Source organism: Sminthopsis crassicaudata, chromosome 3, assembly GCF_048593235.1.
Source record: "Sminthopsis crassicaudata isolate SCR6 chromosome 3, ASM4859323v1, whole genome shotgun sequence".
Taxonomy (NCBI): Eukaryota; Metazoa; Chordata; class Mammalia; order Dasyuromorphia; family Dasyuridae; genus Sminthopsis; species Sminthopsis crassicaudata.
In genome coordinates, this window is record NC_133619.1 from 579314269 (window position 1) to 579339366 (window position 25098).

General features: G+C 47.8%; 2 protein-coding genes across 2 annotated transcripts in view; one reads left to right on the forward strand and one right to left on the reverse strand.

The window, feature by feature from the left end:
• The first annotated feature begins 906 nt into the window (after positions 1–906).
• Positions 907–9030, forward strand: PHOX2A (paired like homeobox 2A). The gene is made up of 3 exons (XM_074304919.1): positions 907–1283; positions 5917–6104; positions 7468–9030. The coding sequence occupies exons 1-3, from the start codon at positions 1058–1060 to the stop codon at positions 7936–7938; spliced, it is 885 nt and encodes a 294-aa protein (XP_074161020.1). The 5' UTR covers positions 907–1057; the 3' UTR covers positions 7939–9030.
• Positions 9031–10172: 1142 nt separating this feature from the next.
• INPPL1 (inositol polyphosphate phosphatase like 1) overlaps positions 10173–25098 on the reverse strand; it is a 36066-nt gene continuing 21140 nt past the window's right edge. Inside the window, exons 15-29 of the mRNA XM_074304918.1 lie at positions 24716–24812; positions 24438–24576; positions 23544–23643; positions 23194–23282; positions 21600–21681; positions 21381–21470; positions 18225–18338; positions 18019–18107; positions 14982–15069; positions 14543–14698; positions 14283–14361; positions 14055–14198; positions 11951–12608; positions 11202–11335; positions 10173–11113 (exon numbers count right to left, since the gene is read on the reverse strand). Coding sequence (XP_074161019.1) covers positions 11023–11113; positions 11202–11335; positions 11951–12608; positions 14055–14198; positions 14283–14361; positions 14543–14698; positions 14982–15069; positions 18019–18107; positions 18225–18338; positions 21381–21470; positions 21600–21681; positions 23194–23282; positions 23544–23643; positions 24438–24576; positions 24716–24812 — 2150 coding nt within the window. The 3' untranslated portion in view covers positions 10173–11022. The remainder of the gene's footprint in view (positions 11114–11201; positions 11336–11950; positions 12609–14054; positions 14199–14282; positions 14362–14542; positions 14699–14981; positions 15070–18018; positions 18108–18224; positions 18339–21380; positions 21471–21599; positions 21682–23193; positions 23283–23543; positions 23644–24437; positions 24577–24715; positions 24813–25098) is intronic.

Sequence of the window (25098 nt, forward strand, 5' to 3'; positions counted from 1 at the left end):
TCTCTGTCTCTGGCATCCCTTTGTCTCTTGTCTCTGGGTCACTCTCCCTTTGTCTCTGTCACTCATCCCTGACTCAGACCTAGACTTGGTGGGGGAGGAGGTTGGGGGCGGGGCAGCAGATGCAGTAACTCGGTTATCAGGGCCTGGAATCGAATTAACTTCTTCACAACCCGGACTGAGCGGCCCAGAGAGCCCCCCTTTCTATCCCCCTCACTCTCCATACACACCCAGCTACACGCACGCCTCCCCTCTCCCAAGCTTTCTTCCCTCATCCCCAAATATTTAAAAGGGGTACCCCTCAGTCCCCCTTCTGTGGAAGCCGGCTGCTCAGCTCCCCACAGTCTTTATCTTCCCGCTGCTGTATGTGAGGATGGGGATGGGGGAAAGATAATCCGAAAAAAAGAGGCCGGGAAAGGGGTCTGTAGTCCGGCTCAAGCCACGACGCCCCCTCCAGGCATACACCTTCCCACCCCGGTCCCCTCTTCCCGGTCCCTTTCCAGCCAAAGCTGCGCTGATCTGTCCTGTCTCCCTGAGAATGCGGGGCGCGGGGAAGGCTCTGGCCACCGAGCGGCCCCGACGGCAGCGGGTCCCGAGGCGGGGACTGGGGCAGGGAAAGGGAGAAAGGCTGGGAGCCTTGGGATCTCCCGAGAGGTACACACAGATACAGACCCCGCAGTAGGACGGGAGGCAGCGGGGGAAGGGAAGAGAGGCGGCCCCGCCCCCGACCCGGGAGCGGGACTGAAAGGCTGGGGTCTGGGGGCGGCTCCCGGTCCCTCCCCCTGCCTCCGTCCCGCCCCTGCCCCCGCCCCGTCCATCCCGTTATAAGGTGCGGCCGCTGCGCTCTGGCGGGACAGTGGGGCCAAGACTGGGCGGGTGGGACTGGGCTAGACGGGACGGGACGGGACTGGGCTGCCCAGGTCTCCGACTCCTCCCTCTGTGCCCTCCGCCTGCCGGCCGGTGTCCCTCTCATCACAAGTCCCTCTGCCCGACTTCCCCTCCATCCCTCCTGACCCGCGCCCCCTCCTCCAGGCAGCCCTCCTGCCCGCGCTGCCCGCCCATGGATTACTCCTACCTCAACTCCTACGACTCCTGTGTGGCCGCCATGGAGTCCGCCTACGGCGACTTCAGCCCTTGCGGCCAGGCGGGCGCCTTCCAGTACAGCCCCCTGGGGCGGCCTGCCTTCAGCGCGGCAGCCGCAGCGGGGCCCGCCTGCCCTGGCCTTGCCTCCCCTCCCTGCGGCCTGGGAGCCCTGCGGGATCACCAACCCGCACCTTACTCCACAGGTGAGCAGCTGCCCTGGGGCCGGGATGGGAAGGGAACATTGCTAAGGCCAGTGACCCTGCGCCCCGGCTTGGCCAAGCCCCTCGGAGTGGTCTGGGAGGACACTGGGGGCAGAGACGGGGACCAGGGAGTGGTGATGGGGACAGGAGATTCCCGGATTGCCCAGATGGACCCTAAGGACCAGAAAGATATCTTGGATACCAAGTGAGCAGCGAAAGGAGATGGGAACGGGACAGAAAGAGAGGTAAACAAACCGGAAAATGACCAGAGGAGGTGGATGCGAAGAAGTGAGAACAGAAAATGGAGACTTGGGAACCAGGGAGAGGGAGAAATCTCAATATCAGGGAGAAGGGAGATAGATTTGGGGGGGGCACGAAAGATAAGGAGGGTACCTCTCCAAAAGACATGGAAACTAGAGCAAACTGGATGTGGATGTAAGAATGGGAAGCTAGGGTGAAGAAAAGGAGAGATGAGGACCAGTGAGGGGAGATGAGGATGGAAGAACATGGGAGAAGATGTGAGTACCAACCAGATCAGGAGGCTGGATTGCATGAGGATGTAAGGATGAGGACAAATTCGTATGTGCACGGGAGACTGTGTACTATGCAGGGGATACCAGAAGATTCATAGAAAAGATCGTGAGGTAGAATTAGGGCACCAGGAGGGAAGCTGACAATATGGGAACAGGGAGACTTGGGGAACCACAAAATTTGGGGATGTCCAGAGGTGATAAGAATATTAGGAGAGGGGGATTAGGGAAAGGGGTGGTGTGGAGACCAGGAAGAGTGGTGTGTAGAGCACTGAGGACAAATATGGGGATCTGGAGGCAGCTAGAGACAAATAACGATATGGGAACTGAGGAAAGAAGATCAGGATAGTGCTGAAGGAGAAAATGGGGGTACCAGGAGAGAGATAGGCACACAGGTAAAGATCAAGGAAAAGTCAGGAGGATGTGAAGACTGGGGACAAGAGAGGAAAAATGGAGGTAGGTAAAGAGACTGGGGCAAAAAGGAAAAAATATGGGGACCATGAAAGTGAGGAGGGGGAAATAGGAAATAGGGAGAGGAATCTGGAGGTGCTGTTGGAATAGGAGAAATGATATCTGGCCAAGAGGAACATATTTGTGTAAGGTTGGACTGGATACCAGAGTTTAAGTCCTAAAACTGTGGAAGAATGGAATGGAGATAGATTGGCTTTTTGGTACAGGGATGGGAAAACCAAAAGATGTTGGGTGCATTGGAGTTAGAAAGGTTCTGAAGACATGATTAAAGAAATTGAGGGGGAATATGATACTTGGAAAGGGGAAGATTAAGGATGAAAAGATAGAGAAGGAATAGAAGGACAGAAGAAGAGGCCACTGAGACAAGAATGAGTCAGAAGAACTGAGGGGGTGCCAGGGTGTTTGGGGACAAGATGGGGGAAAGAAACTTTATTGGGGAAAAGCAGGGAATAGCTGGGAAAGGACAGCTGAGATGCATGAGAGTTTGGAGAAAGCTACAGCGAGAAAGGATGGAGTGAAGACTCTGGGCGGTGGATAGGAACAAGAAGGAAAAGAGGGATGAAATGAAGGAGACTGGAAAATAAGAGGATAGAGAAGACAACAGGGCTGGAGATATAGGGTCAAAGAAATGAGGATATAGGGGATTAGTTGGTGGGGACCAGAGGAAACAGGTGGAAGAATGAGAATCAGGAGAGGATGGGGGGGGGGGGAAGGAAAATGGAGTCATGGGGGAGAAGGACCAGAGGTGACAGGGATAGGGATTTAGAACAGGAAAGAAGGTCACTGAGACAGGAATGAGTCAGAAGAACTAAGGGGGTGCCAGGGTATTGGGGGGAAAGATGGGGGAAAGAAACCTTATTGGGGAAAAGCAGGGAATAGTTGGTAAAGGACAATTGAGAAGTAAGTAATCAGATCTCATTAGAAACAAAATGTCAGAGAACATTCAATTTAATCCCCTTTTTTTTCAGGGGGCAAAAACTAAGGCCTAGAAAAGGGAAGGGATTTGCCTGAAGTCATATAGTAAGTTAGAAGCAAAAGCTAGAGAGCCCATCTCCTGCCTCAGTTCCAGGCTTTTGTTGCCATTGGAATCAGTCCAAGAAAAACCACGGTGGGATAAGGCTGCAAAGTGATCTGAAGAGGAGAGATGGGGAGCAGGGCAGTGTGAGCTGCTGGGGTGAGGAAAAGCAGCAGGGCTCCAACAGCATGATGAAGATAGGCCAAGCCAGAATAGGCCAGATCTGAGGGAGAGATCCCAGCTGGGAGGTTAAGGGAGGGGAATGGGAAAAGGTCCTGCGATGAAGGAACTGGGAGAAAGAGAGAAAGGTAGAGGGAGAATCGTAACCTGCACCTTGCACCCTAGTTCTGAGGGGGAGCAACTTCTGCCAGTGTTGTAGCTAAACACACACACACACACACACACACACACACACATCATGTCCCATGCCTGTGACTAGAGAAAAGCAGAAAAGAAATAGAAAAGATAAAGAGACTTGGAAAGAGAGGGAAGAGGAAAAAAGGATGGGGAGAAAAGAGAAATAGGAGGGGAAAAAGAAGAGAAAGTTGAAGAGACAGGAAGAGATGCATACAGGAGAGAGCTGGGGTGTGGGAAAACCAGGAATTTAGCTTGTCCTATGTACCTGTCCCCCCCACTCCCTCAATTTCCTCACCTTTCCCTCTTCCAGATGGTTTTTTTCCTCTCTCAAACTCTCTCATACCTATCGTCTTTTTTCCTCTATTTCTTATCTTTCCCCTTCTCTTTCATCTCTCCATATCTTTTTGTACTTCTTTTTTCCTAATTTCTTTCCATCATCTGTTTCTCTCATTATTTTTCCATTTTGCTTTCATTTGTCTCCCTATCTCTGTCTCTCTTCTTCCCAGATATTTTCAATGTCTCTCCCATTTTCCTGTCTCTCTTCATTGTCTCTCCTTATCTCTCCATGTTTCTTCTCTTTCATGATCTCCAAGTATTTTTGTTCTCTGCTCTCTTCTCTCTCCCATATACATTTCTCTTTGCAACTTTTCCCTCTTTTTCTCCATTTCTTTTTTAGTCCCATCTGTCCATTTCCCCCTCTTTTCTATATATTTTTCTGTCTTTTTATATCTATCTCTGCCTCAATCCCCATATCTCCATCTCTCTCCTCTGGCCTCAAATGACCTAGTCTCTCCTCTGTCTCCACATCACCATCTCTGTCCCTATTTATTGTATATCTATCTCTTTCTGTTCAGTTTTCTCTTTCTCCTGATCTCTCATCTTCCTATTTCCTTTTTTTTTTTCCTTTTCATCATGTCTGTCTCCTGGTTCCATCTCTCTGTCTTCCTCTTCTCTTTATTTCTCTGTCTCTTCCTAATCTCCAAATCTCTTAAATCTGTTTTTCTTCCTCTTCTGTCATTTTATCTTCACATTTCTCCATATCTTTCTCACTTGCTATTTCTCTTCTCTCCCATCTGTGTCTGTCTTCTTTCCCTACTCTCCATATCTCTAGGTCTCTTTCCATCTACATTTCTTCATGTCTTTTATTTCTCCCTTTTTTGTCTTTTACATCTCCATCCCTCTCCATGTTTGGATCTCTCCTCTCTTCCCCATGCCTTTCTGTGCCTTTTTCTTCTGTCTCTATGCCTGCGTCTCCTCTCCCCACCCTTCTGTTTCTTTTCTCTCTCCTCGTGTCTCTTTCTCTGTCTTGTCTTGTCTCTCTCTTCTTTTTCTCTTCCTTCTTTCCATCACTGGATGAATATCCTTCATCTTTATGTCTCATCTCATCTTGTTTCCAACTCTGTCTCTCTGCTTTCCTTCATTCCCTGTGCCTTGTGTATTTTTGTAACTATCATCTATTTCTCCTTGTGTTTTCTCCATATATGCCCATCTTTGTTTTTTTTTTCTTCCCTATTTCCCACATTTCTTTTCTCCTTTCCTATCTGTCTCTTCTGTTTTTCCATGGCTCCCCTCTTTATCTTTCCCCATTTCTTCTCTTCTCATCACTGTCTCACAACATCTCTTTTGCCCCATCTCTCCATGTCTTTTCTATCTATAAATGTCTTTCCATCCTTCCTGTCTCCCTCTTGTTGCACCTCTCTCCTTACTCTGCCACTTTGCCTCTTCCCTTTCCTTTCATTTCTTTTTCTCCTTTTTCTATTTCTCCCTTCCTCTCTTCTCATCATCTCCATATCCTTTTTCCCCGCTCTCCATCTCTATTTTTCTGTCTCTTCTCTCTGATTCCCTTTGTATCTCTCCCTTCACCTCTCTCTCTTGTCTCTCATTCTCATCCCTTCTTTTTCACCGTGACTTTCCCTAAGTCTTTTCTCTCTGTGCGTATTTCTTCCTATATCACCTCTCTCTGTTCTCCCTTCTCATCTTTTCCATATGGCTTTTCTCTCAATTTCTCCATCTCGATTTTTCAGTTTCTATGTGTTCTATTTGTTTCCCTCCCCTTTCCCCATCTCTCCCCGGCCTTTTTCCTTGATCTCATTTTTGCGTCTCTCCTCTCTCCGTTTTTCTCTGGCGTTCCCCGTCTCTGAATCTCTCCTCCACCCCATCTCTCCCCCAATCCGCGGGTCTCCCGAGCCTCCGAGTCTCCTTCTCTGTGTTCTCCGTATCTCTCATCTGTCTGTGTCTCTCCCTCCCCGTGTCTCCACTTCAGTGCCGTACAAGTTTTTCTCGGACCCGTCGGGGCTAAGCGAGAAACGCAAGCAGCGTCGGATCCGCACGACTTTCACAAGCTCCCAGCTCAAGGAACTGGAGCGAGTGTTTGCAGAGACCCACTATCCCGATATCTACACCCGGGAGGAGCTGGCACTCAAGATCGACCTCACTGAGGCTCGAGTGCAGGTGAGGGAAAGTTCCCGATCATAGGGCTGGAGGAGGGGAGGGCACCGGCCCGGGCCGGGACTAGGAGGAGAGAGGGAGGGACCCCAGTCACCGTAGCATCCTCCTAAGGAGAGTGACTCCGCATCAATACCTATTCCCTTCCTTCCTCTCCCGGTCTAGCACGGGACCAGAACGCAGAACTCATCTGAATACAGATTAGACGACGGTCAGGGGCGAGCATCCTGGAACCAGGAGGCATCTGCTGTGCCCGAACTGGGCCGGGGTGGGTGGCGGGGGTGCACTGAGTTAAAGAGTTCCAACAAGGAAATGGGAAAGATACGAGGGAAGGAGAGTGGAGAAGAGCAAAAGAATTTTGAGACAGCGGGGGGAAAGCTAGGAAAGCTGGCAGAGAATGGGAAGGGAAGTGAGACCACAGGGAGAGAGACGGAGAGGAGCGAGAGAAAGGAGAGATGGAGGAAAGGGAGAGGGGCAGAGAAACCCAGAGAGGAAGATGGGGAAAGAGAATGGAAGAAAATGGAGAGATGCAGAGGGATGGAGCTAGTAGGATGGGTGACAGAGATAGAGAAAGAACGGGGACATTAGAGGAGAAGATGGAGAGGATGGCAGAAAATAGAGGGGGGGGAAAGGTGAAGCAATCTCAATGGGAAAGAGAAATAGGATGAGGCAAAAATAGGAGGAAAGAAAACAGGCATGAGGAAGAATGTATTTTATATACAGACATTTAAGTATGTATTAGGTATTTCCAAATTTAGTGGTTACTGATACTTCAGTGAGGAGGAGGAGACAGAGAAAAAGAGAACTAAAGGCCGAGGACTAGAACAAGGAGATGAGGAAAGGGACCAAAGGAAATGGGGAAAACGACACAGCTCAGGGGGTCAGAGGAGAGATGTAAGAAGCCTAAAGTTCCCTCCTCGACTCAGTTCTTTAGAGACTCCACATTTAGGGATAGAGATTATTTTGGCTGAAACCCAATTCCATCCTGACTAAATGCTTTCTCTAGCTACTACTTATATTTACAAATGAATATTATTTGTAAATCATTCAGCACAGTAGGCACATAGTAGGTCCTAAATACATGCTTACTCCTTTCCCAAGGGCTAATAGCACCCCAGGCTAGCTTTGCTAAGAGACTAGGAGGAGACAGAAATGAGAGAGACAAGATGAGGAAAAATAGAGATGCAATCAATGGTCCAAAAAGGTTCTTCCCATCCATCTTGTGACTCAGCAAAACCAGACTCCTCCTCATTCCTACCCCAAAATCTCTGCAATGAAAAAGGATCTTTAGACCCCTGTCTAGCAGCTCCCACTGGCCAAATGGAAATCCTTTAGTCCATCTTTCCTTCATGTCTTCTCTCCTCTCCAGGTCTGGTTCCAGAATCGAAGGGCTAAGTTTCGGAAACAGGAGCGGGCAGCCAGTGCCAAGGGTGCTGGGGGAGGGGCAGGTCCTCCAGGCACCAAGAAGGGGGAGACTCGATCTTCCTCCGAGGATGATGAGTCCAAGGAATCCAACTGCAGTCCAACACCAGACAGCACGGCTTCCCTGCCAGGCCCCGGTGGCCTAGCCAGCCCAAGTCCTAGCCTCAGCCTCAGCCTCAGCCCCAGCCCCGGCCTGCCCCCCGCCCCAGCCCCTGCCCCTCTCAAAGGGCCTCTGTGGGCTGGTGGGCCAGGAGGTGGAGGCGGTGGCCCTGGGGCACCAAGCCCGGCTGAGTTGCTCAAGGCCTGGCAGCCTGCAGAGCCAGGGCCCGGTCCCTTCTCGGGCGTCCTCTCCTCCTTCCACCGGAAAGCCCCAACCTCAGCCTCAGCCACTGCTGCCCTCAAAGCCAACCTCTTCTAACTGTTCCCCTAGCCCCCTGCCCCCACCTCCTGGGAGCTGCACAGCTGAGACACTCCTGTTTCCCCTCCCTCTGACAGGGGCAGGCAGCCACTGCCTTCCCTCTTGGGGATCCTGCCATGGCCAGAGACATTGCTCTTCACTCCAACAAGATGTTCCTTTCCTCCCTTCTGAGCCCCATCACTGCCAGAGACCCCATCTCTCCCCCAACAGGCATTTCCCTTCTCAGCTTCTGGAGTGAGAGCTAGCCCACTCCCCCTACTCTGCCCTGACAGATGTCTCCTTTCTCTGAGAACCCCGCCCCCAATCCCAACCTTGTGAGGATGATCTTGCCATAGCCAGAGATGACCCTTCTCTCAATGTGCCAATCCCCAGAAATGCCCCTTTTCTCCCAAGAACACATCCCAAACCGAGATGCTCCGTGGCTGGAGGCAACCCTCTCCAAAGCGCCCCTTTCCACTCTGGGCACTATCGTGGCCAAAGATGTTTCTCTCTGGATGACCGAGGCCCATCATCAGGACCCCGGCTATCAGTGACAACCAGAGATACCACTTTCCTTCGACTCCCTAGCCCAAGGACCTATTATGTCTGGACATGCCCTTTCCTGGAGAAACAGGAGACTGCCCATTTCTGGGGACTCCTCCTAAATGTTCTGTGTCCCCTCCCCATTCCCCTTCACCACCTTCTCCACAACTCTCTTGGGAAGCTCCTTAAACCAGCCTGAGATATGACATTTGAGGAGGCACTGTGGGAGGGAGCCATCAACCACAGCTAGTCTCCTTCCCGGGCTCTGGAGCTGGCAAGATGGATTCAGTGGCTCTTCCACCATTAGGGCCAAGACCACCCAAATGTGGACAAGGCTGCCCACATCAGGTCTTGACTCTTTTAGACAACTGCTCCTAAAGCTAAAAGGGACTTTAAAGATCGTTTAAACTTGCTCATTTTACAGAGAAGGAAACTGAGGCTCAGAGAGGGAAGGCGGGTTGGCCATGGTCACACAGCTAGGAAGGAGCACAATAGTCTGGACTCTTTGTTCTTACTTCCCAGGACCATTCATGGATCAGGCCAAGGGTAGGGAGGAGGGGTGACTGTTGTCCCAGACCAGGATTCCTGAAGACCAGGGAAGGGCAAACTTATTTCTTCTTTATTTTCTTCCAACTTTTGTTTTCCTTTCTAAAACTTATCTGTAATTTATTGAGATCAAATTCTGCTCAATCCAAATAAAATTAATTTATTGAAGCCATTTCAAGTGGCCCTAAGAGAATTGGAAGGAGAGCTATAGGAGCAAGGGTAAGCTTTGAGCCCTACCCATAAGGGAGCTAGGAGGCAGCCTGTACCACCTGTGTGTATGTGGGAGGGGATATCAGGAGCCTCCTCTCCTCACCAATCAGCTGGTCCTTTATTAAAAAGTCTCTTTGGGCAGATCACTGGTTTTTTCAGGCTTAAAAATACAGTCTTGCCATAGGGATAAACCTCCAAATCCCTCAGCCTGAAGGGTTTTATCAAAAAGGTATGATAGGCCCAAACTGTCTTCTTCCCAGAGTTAGATCCAGGCTAGATGGGTCAGGGGTCTGCTTTTAATGATTTTCCCACAATTCCCATATCAGACTTGACAGCAAAACAAAGCTGCATTGAGAGACACAGCATCCAGGAGCAGGAGGCAGCTCTCCCCAGGTCTTCTGATAATCATAGATGAAATACTCCATGTAGTTCTGGCCTCACAAATTTAGGACAAACTGTCAATCAGAGGTTAGCCAGGATGGGGTAAGAATCTGGAGACTAAAACACACAAGGATAAAACTGGGGCCACTTGGAATGAAGAGGGACCGTGTGACAGCTGTCAAATGGAGCAGAGATTAGGATGGGGAAAGGCAAAATTTCTGACAAGGGAAAAACCCGAAAACTTGGCGGAGGAGACGGATGAGAGGGTGCGGCTGGGTCTTGAGGTCGGGCTCACCCCTCCTCCACCCTCCCAGAGATGGGCTCCTGTGGGAGCATTCTGCCCTCCCCTTTTCTGAGTTCTTCAGCTGCCTTCCTCTGAGACCCTTTCCCCCCCTCTTCAGCCCCCCCCCCCCTTCAACACATCCCCGTCCCTAGTCAGCTTCTTATGCCTGGAACAAAGAATTTTAGAGCTTGCTGGAAGGTTAGGAACCATTTCACTTTTACAGAAGGGGAAACTGAGGCTCCGCATTTCCCTGTTTTTGATGGGCATCACAAAGGAAGAGGGTTGCAGTAGATAAGCAAACAGGCCCTTTATTGCTGAGGGAGTTAGGGCTGGGACTCAAAACATGCCCTAACTCCGCTCCCTCATAAAATAACATTAAAAGTGTCCACACACACCCCCTTCCCTCCCCCCCTCCCCATGTCCCATAAACGATTAAATTAACACAGAGCCCGCCCTCCCCCTCCCCCATGGCAGCGGGGACCCCAGCCCAGCCAAGCTGGAGGGAGGGGGTTGCTCCTTCATTTCCGGATAGGATGCCAGCCTGGGTGGGGACCTGGCTGAATGCTCCCTGTGGCTCGGGGATCCCCGACATGAGGAGGGGAAAAGTGTGAAATGTAACAAGGACCCCCGTACTGGCGCCCTTTCTGTGCTGGAACACGGGAGGGTCTGAGCGGAGATCGCTCCCCTCCAGCAGCCTCAGCGCGGGACAAAGCCTTGGACCTACGGCATCCCCGGAGTGAGCAGGGGAGCCTTTTAAATCGGCAGCCAATCCCAAACCCTGGTGGGGAGGGGAGTGAACCGACACATAGGTACAGAGACACTGATTGGCCCACAAGGATGGAGTAAAAAGTACTCCATCGATAAGAAGAGAGGCCCGGGGACTTCTCCCCTGAGGCTGGAGTCTCCCCAATAAATAGGCGGAGGGAGACACCAGTAACTATGGCAACCGGCCTCAGCACTGGGTAAGGCAGAATGGGCAAGTTCCTTCATGATGGGGATGGGGATGAGGATATGAATCCCTCCAAAACTGGGGCGGGGGGAGGGGCCAAGAGGAAACACACTAGGTTTGGGGTCCTCACAGTCTGGGCGGAGCCCTTCCTGGCCCAAGCCCTTCGGCCTGAGGCAGAATCAATCTTGGAAGGTCACTTGCTGTGCTGCAGCGAATCCAGCAGGAGGCGCTTGTGAGCTGGGTCCTGGACTCCCGCCTCCTCCAAGTCTTCCTCAGTGATGTCACTGCAGGAACCAGGACTGGTCATGCGTTGCCTCGGTAACAGCGCCCCGCCAAACCCCTCCCCCTCCCCAGGGGCTCCTCCCCGCTCACCTGAGGAACTCCAGGTCATCCCATCCGTTGTGCACCAGCCCCTCCTCGTAGCGCTCCATGCCAAGGGCCCGAAGCCAGGCGCCCATGCTCCCCTCCGCCAGGCTGCCCGGCCGCCCACCCTGTGGGCACGAAGCCTGCGGGCACACACCAAAGGCAATCAGGGCCCACATCCCGCTCGCCCCATCCCCGGCTCAGACAGGGCCAGTGATGGGCTCGGGCGGAGGAGATGGGGCGGAGGCGAACCCCCGTCCAGCACCCGCTCCGCGGAGCCCCGAGTTTATTGTGAGGAAACGGAAAACGAAAGAAAGGCAGGCCAGCCCAAAGAATTCAGGAGATTCCCGGGAAGTAGAACATATTCATAAATAACTAATTCCCGGGAGTCTGAGAAACAGCACGGGCGGGAAGGCTTCCTCCCGGCTTGGGGCGTCGGGAGAAGCGGCCCGAGCTGGTCCCCAAATAACAGATTAGCTTCAGGGGAGAGGGGAAGGAGGTTCAGGTAGAGGCCGGTCTGGGCAAATGCGCAGAGAGGGGATTAGTGATGAAACCAGGAATGGAGTTCCCTTCAACAGAGGGAGCGGAAGGAAGACCAGAGCAGGCTGGGCAGGGCCTTGAGTGCAAGAAATGGTCCTGCAGGCCGCAGGGACCACAGGAGCCCGAAAGGCCCGGCTAGCTGGGCAGTGGAGACACAAACAGTACGGGCAGCCAGGAGCCCCCGAGCCAGGACAGAGACACAGACACACCACACAAACCTCCTCGGCCAGGTCTTCCTGGATGCTCTCGCGGATCCGAGGTGGGGGGAAGCCGAGGGGACGGCCGTAGTCTGGGGGAAGACCCCGGGGAGGCAGCTCTAGGGGGCCCCCCATGAGGCTCCCTCTGGCCGGTCCAGCAGCATAATCAGCCTCACTCAGAGTCTTGGCCATCTGCAGCACGGAGCAGGATCGGTCATCCCCGCTGACCTCCCCAAGAAAGGCACTGGCTGGTGAGGAGCTTGGAGGCAGCGGGGGCCGGGGGTGGGCTTTGGGGTTCAGCGGCCCCCGCACTTCAGCCCCTCCCCGACTCCGGCCCCCAAGGCCCACCACAGGCAGATCCAGGCTAGCTGAGTCGGGTAGTGGCGGTGGAGGGAAGTCAGGCGGGGGCAAGGTACCGCCCTCTTCATCTGATGAGCTCCCCTCTCCTACTCGAGGGGGCCGTCGCCGGCCGGGCTGCAGGGGGGGCACTGTGATGGCCACCTTGTTCTTTGTAGCCGAAGGAGTGGGAGCCTTGGCGGGAGGGGTAGGGGCGGGGGGGTCCAGGGGCAACAGCTGGTGTGGGACCCCTTCCAGGACATAGTAGGCGGGGTTATTGAAACTGTTCTTCATGGGGGGCGCTGTCATCCCCTCTGGTTCTGGAGCCCCTTCTGGTTTTGACCTGGAAATGGAAGGTTTGGCTTAGAAGAGTGAAGGTGGATAAAAGCATCATCCTGATGGAAGGGGGGAAAGTACTGACTTGAAAGTTATTAGCCCCAGATTCTATTTCCAATCCTCACTGATCAGTGTGACTTTGGGGCTTAGTACAGTGTCTGGCACATAGTAGGTGCTTACTAGATGTTTAATGAATTGAATTGGGGAAATCCCTTCTCTTCTCTTTCCTCCTGGGTAAAATAAGAGAGCTGTGCTGGATGGTCTCTGAAGTTTGTTCCAAATAGGATTCTATTCTAAGACAACCCACAGCTGTAGAGGAAGTTGCATGGGGAGAGGCCTTTAACTCCAAGTGAAACCTGAGCCAAATACACGTAGGGGACAGTAGGAGCCAAAGGGAATGGAAATATGAGCCCTTTAATTATGGTAAGTAAGAGACTGCTGAGGAAAGCAGCCTGAAGACTTTTGTTGCCTTTCCAAGAAGGCATCTGACTCCAAAAAAGATTTCCAATGAGTTATTTCTACTCAAGTTAGGAAAAGAACTAGGATTAGATTTAAGAAGTGATTTGAGAACAATTAAGAGTAGCGAGAAGTCTCCAATTATACTTGGGAGCTTGTATAAATACAGAGCTTGTACATAGAGAAAAAACCAGATTTATATTGGTAAATTGTGCATTCCTATTTCAATTTAATAAGCACAATATTTACATTGAGCTATTCTGAAATAGAATTCTATTTTTATTTTAAAGGCAAAACTGAGTCACAAATAATTTACATTTACATAGCATCTTAAACTTCATTAAGTACCACTGTAAAGTAAACAGTAGTAAAGTACTGTTCCAGTTAGTTGGAGCAAAAGGGTCCAAGGTCACATAGCTAGTCATCAGAGCTAAGTTTGAGTTTGGTTCTCCTGACTCGAACTCTGGTGTTCAGTCCACTATACAACACTGTCTCCACTGTCTCCCTAACCACAACCAGAGAATCCTGGCTCTTTAAACCACAAAGACCCATTCATAGTCAAGGCACCACTATCCACCTGGTAAAAAATAGAGGAAAAACAAAGGCATAAAATTTAAGAAAAAACATTAGCCTTTGGAGGGTTATCCCACAAACTACAATCTACAAAGAAAACTCGGGATATAAGTGAGAGGAAGAAAAGAATAGCTGAAAGAGATGGATGGCACAACAAAAGTGGGGGGCAACTTGAACATTTAATCAAATCCTTTCATTTTACAGAGGAGGAAACTTAGAGGTTTAGTGAATAAAAGCAAAGTTAGGAGTCCAGTCACACGATTTTGATTCCAAATCCAATAATGAAAAGACTTCTCACTTAAGATGGAATGGGAATACTTACCTGGAAAGGAGGATCCTCTTCTGGGAGCCAGGGAGGTGATCCTTATCTATAGGGTGCTTACCTGGAAGCACCAGGGAAATCCTCACCTGGAGGGGTTCTCACCTGGGAGCAGGGGGAGGATCTTCACGAGGTGCTGCACGAGGTGGGGCTGGAGGCCTTCCTGTTGGAGGTGGCTTCTCAGGCTCATCAAATAGCTTGGACAGGGGGCAGGAGGCCTCAGCAGGGCCGGGTTTTCGGCTCCAAGACCTGGAAGGTAGGGAAAAGATCCAGGGGTAAGGGATGAGAGGAGAACTCCTCTCCATCTTTCAAATCTCCTGCCCCATCCCTTACCTGTAATCCTGGCTTCCTCGGGACACAGATGGTGGCTTCCCCTTAGCTCCTGCTTCGTCCTTGTCAACACTGATCCACTCTAGGGGGCAACAGAAGGAGCTCAAGAGCATGGCTTCCACCCCTCAGATCAGGACCCCAATAAAGCCTCACTGCCACTGAGGGTCTATTCAGATTCCCGAGTCCCAGGGGTCCTCCACCTCCCAGGACTAAGGGCTGCCAGAGCCTCCCATCTCCCATCCCATTCCTGCCAGTGCCCCCACCATAGAGCCGCTCTCGGGTGCCTAGCCGTTCAGCTGGCACCCGCACCTTCATGGAGCCTCTGATGTTCCCCGTTTCTTCTCCTCGGTGGGATAGGAAAGTCAAGAACTGTTGAGTTGTACTGCCAATCATAGACTTGAGTGCAATTACACATTCACCTAAGAGTTGGACAAAGAGTTTAGAGTTTCTCTAACCCTTTCCTAAATTCCCCTTCCCACCTCCTCCATCCCAAGACCCATCCTAGAAACTACATCCTCCTTTCCTCCCCCTAAGACCCAGGCAGCCCAGGAACTTTTGCCCAGAGAACTCATCCTCCCCCATCTTCTAGGGACTACTCTCCATTCCTTCTGTCAGAAGGTTCTCCTCACCCCTTTGTTCAGCTTCCTTAGAAATCCCCTCCTTATGGCTCCCCACATGCTACACTCTGCCCCTGCCCCTCACCATAAGACTCATATCCATCCATGGACTTAACCGTCAGCAAAAGGTGCTGGTCCTGCAAGTATTCAATCTCGGACAGGATGGGCTTCAGCTGGGGGGGAGAGGACAGGAGAGACAGACACATTATGAACTGTGCCTCCTCACACACAGTCCCAAACACACAAACTGCCCTCGGCGAGTCACACACCAATAACTACTGAATACTCTTTTACTTGTAGTGAGACCTACAGAGATGCTCACTTGTCCAAAAGGGAAAGAAAAGGAAACAAACACTTATTAAGTGCCTACTAGGTGCCAGCTCTGTGCAAAGGGTATTACAAATATCTCACTTGACCCCCCAAAAAACCCTGGAAAGTAGTTAATAGTTTTTTTTACAATTGAGGAAACTGAGGCAGAAGTTGCCACATTTGAACTCGGGTCTTGCTGAATGGAAATTCAATGTACCATCTACCCAACTTCAGGCAAAACTAGGGTCCCACAGACTCCTATAATGACACTGATACACACTCCCAAACAAACCTTCCTAGTCTCTCATTAAAATCACAACCATTAAACATCTCAATCCCCCATCTTCGTTCTCCCCGAAGTCTTTATAAATATCCAGTGCAGAAGGACCAAGCAGAATCCCTGTTCTATATATCATCCTTCAAGTACCTAAATATGTTATAAAAAGTTCTCTCCAAGTCTCCGTCTCTCTAACCCAAACATTCTCGTTTCCTCCTCAATCCTTGCATGGTAAAATACCCTCACTATCCTGATTGCCTTACTTTGACTACCCCCTGTCTGCCAAGGTCTTCCCTAAAAACATGTCCTCCAGAATGGCACACAATGCGCCATATTGATCCGACTGGGTACCTTTTTTTTTTTTAAATAGTTTTTATTTACAAGATATATGCATGGGTAATTTTTCAGCATTGACAATTGCAAACCTTTTGTTCCAACTTTTCCGCTCTTCCCACCTTTTCCCCTCGATGGCAGATTGACCAATACATATTAAATATGTTAAAGTATAAGTTAAATACAATATATGTATACTTGTCCATACAATTATTTTATTATACAAAAAGAATCAGACTTTGAAATAGTGTACAATTAGCCTGTGAAAGAAATAAAAAATGTAGGTGGACAAAAATAGAGGGATTGGGAATTCTATGTAGTGGTTCATTGGGCACATTTCAACAACAACAAGAGCTCATGTGGGTCGGCCTGCCTCAAATCTGTCCCCATTCCAATCTATTTTCCATTTCCAGCTACTATCGTTAATTCCTTAAAATACAGGTCTGACCATGTTACCCCTACTCAAAAAACTCCAATAGCTTTTAGTCACCTCCAAGATCAAATACAAAATTTCTCTGTTTGGCATCCAATGCCCTTCATAATTTGGCCCCCTTCTATTTTTTTAATTTTCTTATACTTTAGGCCCCTCCCTACCATGTACTCTGATTCAGTAGAACTGGTCTCCTGATTGTTCCCCTCACAAGACAATTCATCTCTCTGCTCTGGGCATATTCTCCCTCTTGCCTGACCTCTTTTAGTCCCAACAAAAATCCAGTCTTGTTCAGGAAGCCTTTCTCAATCTCTCTTCATCCTAGTGCTTTCCCTTAATTATTTCCAATGTCTTCTATACACAGCATGCTTACACATATTTGTTGCTGCTTATCTCCCCCATTACACTTTGAGTTTCCTAAGAGTGAGATCTATCTTTTTGCCTTTTCTATTTTTTGTCTTTTATTTTAATAGCACATTATTTTTCCAATTATATATAAAGATGGTTTTCAACATTTATTTTTATAAGATTTTGAGTTCCAATTTTTTTGTCATTTATAAAAAATAGCTTCCCAATGCTAGCAAGAAATCTGATACAGATTATGAATGTACAATCATTTTTAACATATTTCCATATAAGTCATGTTGGGGAAGAAAAAACAAAAAGGGAAAATCATGAAAAAAAAGGGTGAAAACTATGCTTTAATCTGAATTCAGTCCCCATAGTTCTCTCTGGAATAGCATTTTTCCATCCAGAGTTTTATTAAAATTGCCTTGGATCACTTCACAGTTGATCATCACACAATCTCACAATATACAATATTTTCTTGTTTCTGCTCGATTTACTCATTTTGCCTCTTTCTATAACCTCAGCACTTAACATAGTACCTAGCACGTAGTAGGCACTTTTAACTGATTAGGCATGGAAAAATAGAACTGTTACAGGATCACAGATTTAGAACTGGAAGGGAGAGACGTTGCAGACCATCAAGTCCACCCCTCATTTTATAGATGGGAAAACTGAGGCACTGAAAGGTTAAATGATCTACATAAATAGTAAATGTAACTCCCATGTTCTGAGCACTCTCCCTCTCTTAATAAAGCCTAAAATGGATTTAGTTGTTTTAGCTGCCAAGTCACACTGCTGACTCATTGAGATGGTAGAGTTAGTCATACTTATTTCTCTCTGTATAGATAATTTCTTGAACCTAACTTCAAGTTTTACATTTATGCCCTATGCCTTTATCGTTATGTCAGGTACAACAGCTAGTTTGAAAATATCTAGGCTTCCTAGCTAGAACTTTGTCAGGAAATCAAAGTCAAGTCCATCATAATTTTAAAAAATAAAAATTTCTCTTTTTGAAAAATTAAAAGGCCATATTTACCCATCTTCAGTATTCAAAATTCCACTATTTTTCTTATTCTCACACCTAAACTCAATCATACATCCCCCTCCAAACATAGATTCATACATACATACCCCAGGTGACACAATAAAGTCAAAAAAACATGAGTTTAAATATAGCTGCAGATACTAAGCTATATGTTTTGGTCAAGTCTGCCTTGTTTCCTTATCTGTAAAAAAGGGATTAATAATAGCATACTTCCCACGGCTGTTGTGAGGATATAATGGGAGCATATTTGTTATGTGCTTTGCAAATCTTCAAGCACCATATAAATGCGTACTGTCATTACATATACTCAGACTCATTTCCTTCTCCTACCTCAGTTCCAGTCCCTCCTTCCTCCCTAGCCTCCCACCCCGGAGCCTCACCTTAGGTAGCTGACTTGAGGACCACTGAACCTTGAGGAAGTTGATGTTGTCACTGCTCTGTGCATCATTCTCAAAACTCTTTTTGTATTCTGCAGAAGGGAGAAGAGTCAGTAAATGCCCCAAAGTCTCCTGCCCAAATGCCCCCCCCCCCCGAGCCAGACCATGGTATCGCCCCTTCCCATCAAACTTCTTTTCCCAGCTCTCACCTTCTAGGCAAGTAGAGTAAAATTCAATGAAGAACTTGGTTCGGCTGGCAGTCTTGACTATGGCTTCCACACTCTCAAATTCGATATAAGCCTGATCTGACGGCTTGGAGAGCCCTAAACCAGAGGGGAAAGGGCAGGTGGGAAGAGACATGAGCTCCTCTCACAGCTAGAACAGTCCTCAGAAGGAATCTTATCCAACTGTGGCCTGAACTAAACTCATCTCCAAAGCCTCCTGGACAGTCACCATCACTGGATGACCTCCGGTGATGAGGAGCTCACTACCTCCAGAGGTACCCCAATCTTATTCTTGGCTCTGTTAGGAACTTTCTCATTACAATGGGCCCAAATCATCCACTCTGTGTTCTTAGTTCTCTCTGGAGCCATGTAGAACAAATCCCTAATTCCTCTTCCTTCTTTTTCAAAAAAATGTTTATCCTTTTTTTTTTCGACCGCTGCTTTTGCTTCCCCATGTCCCCAACCCCACAGAAACCTCCTTTGTAACAAGGAAATAGTTATACACAACAAGCTGGCACCATATCTGAATGGATGTGCCTTGTTCAAACACCCTTGTGGCTCACTACCTCTCACCATGGGTGCCATCATCACTCATAGAGGTTTTTGTTTAATCTCTCCAGAACCATCCCCAATCTGACCCAGTTTGTGAAAACTTAGTCTTTACTGATCCCAACTCAAGTGGACATTTGTCTAGTTATCCTTTGGTGGGTGAGAAGCCAGATTCATTTCCCTCAGAGAAGCTATAATATTCGCCTATGATGACACAGATAATAATAAAAAAATAAGAGCAGCTTGTTTCTAATAGTGTTTCCCTCAAAACATCCTTCAAAAGTTTCCAAAATGAGGACAGCTAGGTGGCACAGTGGATGGAGCACCAGCCCTGAAGCCAGGAGGACTGAGTTCAAATCTAGTCTCAGACACTTAACACTTCCTGGCTGTGTGACCCTGGGCAAGTCAATCCCAGTTGCCTCAGGGGAAAAAAAGGTTCCAAAATAATTACAATTAATATATAATAAATTATATTATAACATATAATAATTCTTATACCTAAAAATATAGTACCTATTATGTGCCAGGTGGGCATCAAGGTTGGTGCAGTGGATAAAGCACTGGAGATAGAATCAGGAAGACTGAGTTCAAATTCAGCCTCAGACATTCAAAAATTGTGTGACCCTGGGTCACTTCACCCTGTTTGCCTCAGTTCCCATAAAATGAGCTGGAGAAGGAAATGGCAAACCATTCCATATCTTTGCAAAAAAAAAAAACACCCAAATGGGGTCATGAAGAGTTGGACTTGACTGAAAATACTTGCTCTGTAATTACCTTAACCAATCATTATTCCCCCTTTTGCACATGAGGAAACAGTGACTCAGAAGAAAAGTCCATGCTCCATTAAGCTATCAAATTGATCTTTCTAAAATGCAGGTTTGCCCATGTCACCTCCCTCTTCAACTCCAGTGGCATTCTATCAGCTCCAGGATCAAATATAAAATCTTCTGGCTTTTACAACCCATTATAGCCTGGCTCCTTCTCTCACCTTTCCAGACATCTTATACTTTGCTCCTATCCAGGAATCTGATCAGTGACACTGTGCTCCCACTAGATTATTTCTGGCCTCCATGCATTTTCAATAGAATTCTCTCCTTGCATTCTATTAATGCCATCTCTACCTCCTGGATGTCCCTGCTAAAATCTCATCTCCTATAGGAAGGTTTCCCTATCCCCCTAAGTCCTAGTTCCTCCCTCTGTTGGTTATTTCCTATTTATCCTGTTTAGAGCTTTTAGTTGTTTGCCTTTTTTCCCCCTTAATTAGTGGGTGAGCTCCCTGAGAATAGATATTATCCTTAATCTTTTTGTTATCTCCAGTGCTTAGCACAATGCCTGGCACATAATATGTGCTTAATGTTTCTGACTGATGAAAAAGACTTGCTCAGACTCACACACCTAGGGAATCAAACCTAGGAGTTTCTTTCCCATTCTTGCATCCTTTGAATTTGAAGAAAATTATTTCTTTACAAGAAAACACAGATGGGATGAGATGAGATAGGGGGAAGAACAGACACAGAATTTCAAACCAGAACCAGGACAAGAGCAAAAACTCCAAGGGAAACATCAAGAACTTAAGAGTCAGGGATAGGAGACAGTCTAAAACCTAAATTCCCACAGGGAAAAACCTAGAACTTGAGCTCCCAGAAATATACAAGCTAGGCTTTAAAAGTCCCAGGTAAAAACTGGACTCAAAGTGGGATCAAAGGAAAACCTAAAATATAGACTTTGGGGGAGAGAATCAAGAACATGGGACCAAGGAAAGGAAAAGCCAAAATTATTCTATCATATAATATATATATCTTTAAAACTGGCCCACTGTTTTACACACATTTTATTTAAGTCTCACAACAACCCTGAGGTAAATTATTTCTTAAAGGAATGAATCTAGAGCCGCTAGAACCTGGGGCCTGGTAAAGGAAAAAACTGAGAAGATAAGTTCTTACGTAAATGTTAGAATTCAAAATAGACAAAAACTAAATTTGAATCCTTCAGAAGAAAGTGTAGAAATTGAGATCAGAGAATAATTGAAATAACTTGAAAATTGAGATTAAAAAACAGAGAGGGGCAGTTAGTTGGGATAGTAGATAGAGCCCCAGCCCTGAAGTTAGGAGGAGCTGAGCTTAAATCTGGCCTCAGATACTTAACACTTTCTAGCTGTGTGACCCTGGGCAAGTCACTTAACCCCAACTGTTTCAACAACAAAAAAAGTAGAGAACCTTAGAATTTAATCCCTAGCAGGAGAGTCTAGAACCCAAAGGTAACAAGAGGTTCTGAGAGATGAAGACATATCCCCAAACATCCACCCCCTAAATGCTCAACTGACATCTCAAAAGAAGAGAAACTATAACCTGTAGCAGATTGCTTGCTATCTTGGGGAGAGAAGAGGGGAGGAAACAGGGAAAATTTTGGAACACAAGGTTTTGCAAAGGTGAATGATGAAAACTACTCTTTGCATGTATTTGGAAAAATAAAATGCTAATTTCAAAAAAGAGAAAGTAAAATCTGGATCCTAAGAAAGAGAATGGAGTCCAAAAGATGCCGTCAGGGAAGAGGGCAGGGATTCCCATGACACAGAGTCATTCACTCTCTCACCTTTCTTGGAGACAAACTGGGAAGTAACTCCAACTTCAAAGGCTCCAAACACTGGGGAATGGTCACTAGTGACAATGTCATCTGTGCAACCTGTGGGGGTCAGCCAGCAGTGAGAGGACTGAGGAGACAAAAGCCTTATCTCCTATCTCCTCCCCCCTTCCAATGCTAGAATGCACTGCTTCCTACCGGTCACCTCCACTGTGGAACCGCAGCTCTTACCGTAAGAATTGCAGTTGATATGCGTCTCGGGGTAAGATTTCCAGAGGATGCGGTCACACCAAGAGGGTACGTTGGTCCGGACCTGCAGATGGAATGAGGATTAGAAGGGGGGAATTCCCCTGGGGAAGGGGCTGAGCATCAGGAGCTGACCCAAGGGGGGAACGGAGGCTCAGCCCTCCCATCTGACTGCTGTCACTACACAATTGTACAGAGAGCCGACTGCTCCGTCCTGGTATATAGGGAAACATGAGAGAAGGTTGTATGGAACTAGGGTAGTCAGTCATCAAACATTTATTAAGCTCCTAATTACCAAGGACTGTGTCCTCCATCTTATACGCAAAACTGCCTCTAATTAAATATAAAGTCATATAAAATGTAGAAAAATAGAACAGAGAATGTTGAGATAGCACGTCAGCGAAGGAATGGAGCCTCAAAGACTGCCCGGTCTCATAACTACAGGCTGTTGGAGCTGACAAGGGGTTAAGAGGTCATATGGTCCAAACCCCTCATTTTAGAGATAAGGGGAAAGAACTTGCCCACGATCCTACAGTGAGTCACTGAGTTGGAACAGGAACCCTCCTAGTCTTCTCGTTGCCAACTCAACGCCAGCTAGGCGAGCAAGGGGAAGCATACTTGGTGGGTCACCCTGGGAAGCAAAGTGGCCAATTGCACATGGAGGGAAGCCCAGAACCCTGGCTGGAGAATGGGGTGGGGTTGGTTTGGTTTTTTTAGCCACCTAAGCTTGGACTGAACAGTGCGATCCAACCAAAAAAGGTCTTTCACAAGATTCCCTGGCCCCAGGCTCAGTATTTCCGTAACTCCCTCTAAATTATATATTCTGGATAATTTCACTCTTTCCCTCATTACTAGTCATCTCTTGCTAAAACTCGCCCTTACTTGGAGTGACTAAGGGCAGCGGTAAGTGGCTTTGCCACAGGGAAGGAGCTGGAACTGCTGAGAGTGAACTAACAGTTCTGAACCCCAACAGCCCAAGGAAAAGAGGGAGCACTATGGGTGAGAAGAGGTTAAACCTCCTTGCTGACATTCTGAAGCTCTCAGGCCATCAATAAGATGAAAATTCCCAGGATAGTAGCTGAGAAGTTGGATTTAGTCCCAGGCTAAAGGTGGCAACTAATTCTATCAAAACTCATCCCCTGGGGGGGTTCTTATAACATTAACAATTCCTCACATATGTATAGTGAATTATGTACTCAATGAATTATGGGGCTGGCAGAGAAGGAGGTGTTTGCACCATGTGACATCAGAAAAATGAGGTCCAGAAAATTAAATAGCCTCTTTCTAAGCAGGGTTTATATCCCCAATCAATGAGGTCCTAAAGGCTCTGTAAGTACCAAGTCTAGGATAGATTAAGGACCAGCCTCAGGGAATTTTCTAAGGCTGCTATCCGCTCTGAGGGTCTTGGGACAACCAATTCAAAATACTCGTGCTTCAAGATGCTAAGTCTCCAAGTTGCAAAATTCTAGGATTCTAAGTTTTATGACTCAAAATTTTATTATTCTATGGCTTCTACAGGATCACAAAGCAGAATCAGCCATTGCCTGACCCCGCCACCCTCCAGTTCCTCCCTACTTACCCCAGTTGGCTTCTGTTTGTGCCAGGCATAAGTGTCCCGGGAGCCACGCTCATAGCGGTATGTGGGGGGGAAAGAGATCTCTTCCTCACCTGGTATGGAAGACAGAGAGTCAGGGACCCTAAAACAAGTTCTCAGGGAACTGAAGCCACAAAAGACCCACCCACCAAAACAAAAACAGAAAAGCCCGGTCTCAGAAGATCTAACTCCAGGGTCTTTGTGCCTTGACTACCCCTCTTTAATTCAGCAAGAGAGAGGTATGATTTTTCATTAGCTCTCTCCTCTGCCCCAGTCTACCTGTGTGCATGTGTGCACTGCCATCTCCCTGTTCCCCTATCCCCACCCACACTCACTGAATCTCAGGAAAACCTTGTGCTTCTCACGCTCCAGGTTGAGCTGGTCCACCCGAAGAAGGGGCTCAAACTCCTTTCGGCTGATGTAATTGAGAATTTCCTGGGGTGAAAGGCAGAAGGGGGTGAGAGTCAGGTAAGAATTTCTCCATCTATTTTCCCTCTCCCAAGAAGTAACCTCATTTGAATATGACTCAGGCCTTCACATTTTTATCCAGTTACCCCAATCTCAATACATAGCTGTTCACATCCATTTTCCCTCCTAGTCCTAAGGTCCAGCTCCAGCAAACTATGATCTAAGGGTCACAAGCATTTGTAAAATGTTTCCTATGGGCCCGTCACCGTGCTAAGTACTGGTGATACAGAGAAAAGCAAAAACACCCCGTTGGAGATTCTGATGTGGGGAGGCAATACACAAATAACTACATACAAGGTATATACGGTGTAAATGGAAGGTGATCTCAGAGGGAAGGCACTAGCAATGAGGAGGCCTGGGAAAGATCTGCAGAAGGGCAGACTTAAGCCAAGCTTTGAAGGAAGCCAGGAGGATGAGGTGAGGTACCTCTCAGCTCAGATATTCTGTCCTAAGGTCCCGTCTGAGGTCTGAAGTCTCTCCTGGCTCTAACATTCTCTGTTTTAAGTTCCTTCCACCTCTGCCATTTTATGTTCCAAAGTCTCTCCCAGTTCTGCCATTCTATGTCACAGCTATGACATTCTACAATCTATAAACTAAGTCCTCTTCATCCTGTCTAGCAATCTATTCCCCATCTCCCTTCAAGATCTGTAATATCTCTACATATCTTCTCTATTTGGTCACTCAAATCTACGTATTCCACATAAAGAGTGCACATAATTAAATGGATCATCTCTCCCTCCTCTATCCACCTCCCCCCAAACCTGAATATCCATGTCCAGCCGATAGTTGAGGTCTCCGAACCAGAAGAGATGGGTGAAACGCAAAGACATGTCAAATGCACTGAGCTGCCGGTCGCCCAGGGACAGCAGCCGAAGGATATCCAGGTAGTTCTGATTCCTCCTGCAGAAGGAGGGAATGGAAGAAAGTCATCCAGAGAGGCCAGAACATTTCTAGAAGACAAGAACAGCTGAGAGTTCACTCAAAGACAGGCCACAAGCAAACAAGGGAAAGGCCCTGGGTCCCATCACTCCTTCCTTACCTGGCAGTCTTCTCATTGCCAGAGGTGAGGTGACAATTGACAAAGCCAAATGAGGTGCCATTGAACATGAAAGAGACGCCAACTGCCCCCTTGTTACCTGGGGGAAAGATTGAGGATCCAGGATAAGACATGGCAGGATCATATTACAACAAGGAAAACCACATGAGGTTACAAGAGTTGTTCCTTTCCCAAGTCCCCGTTGCAATTCCTAACCCCACTCCCTTACCCTTTCCCACTCAAGAAGGACATGAGATGAATCTGCTGATTGTAACTAATAACAGACAAAAAGAAAATGAAATTTTTAAGCTTGGAGATCACTTTTGCTTTTTCTTTTTTCTATTTTTAATAATATTTTATTTTTCCAAATACAAGTAAAGATAGTT

What these genes read in the sequence shown, in the direction of transcription:
- PHOX2A (XM_074304919.1), top strand. Translation starts at nt 1,058, where the DNA reads ATGGATTACTCCTACCTCAACTCCTACGACTCCTGTGTGGCCGCCATG. An exon ending in ACCCGCACCTTACTCCACAG is followed by an intron (nt 1,284 to 5,916) that starts GTGAGCAGCTGC and finishes TCTCCACTTCAG; the next exon opens with TGCCGTACAAGTTTTTCTCG. An exon ending in TCACTGAGGCTCGAGTGCAG is followed by an intron (nt 6,105 to 7,467) that starts GTGAGGGAAAGT and finishes TCTCCTCTCCAG; the next exon opens with GTCTGGTTCCAGAATCGAAG.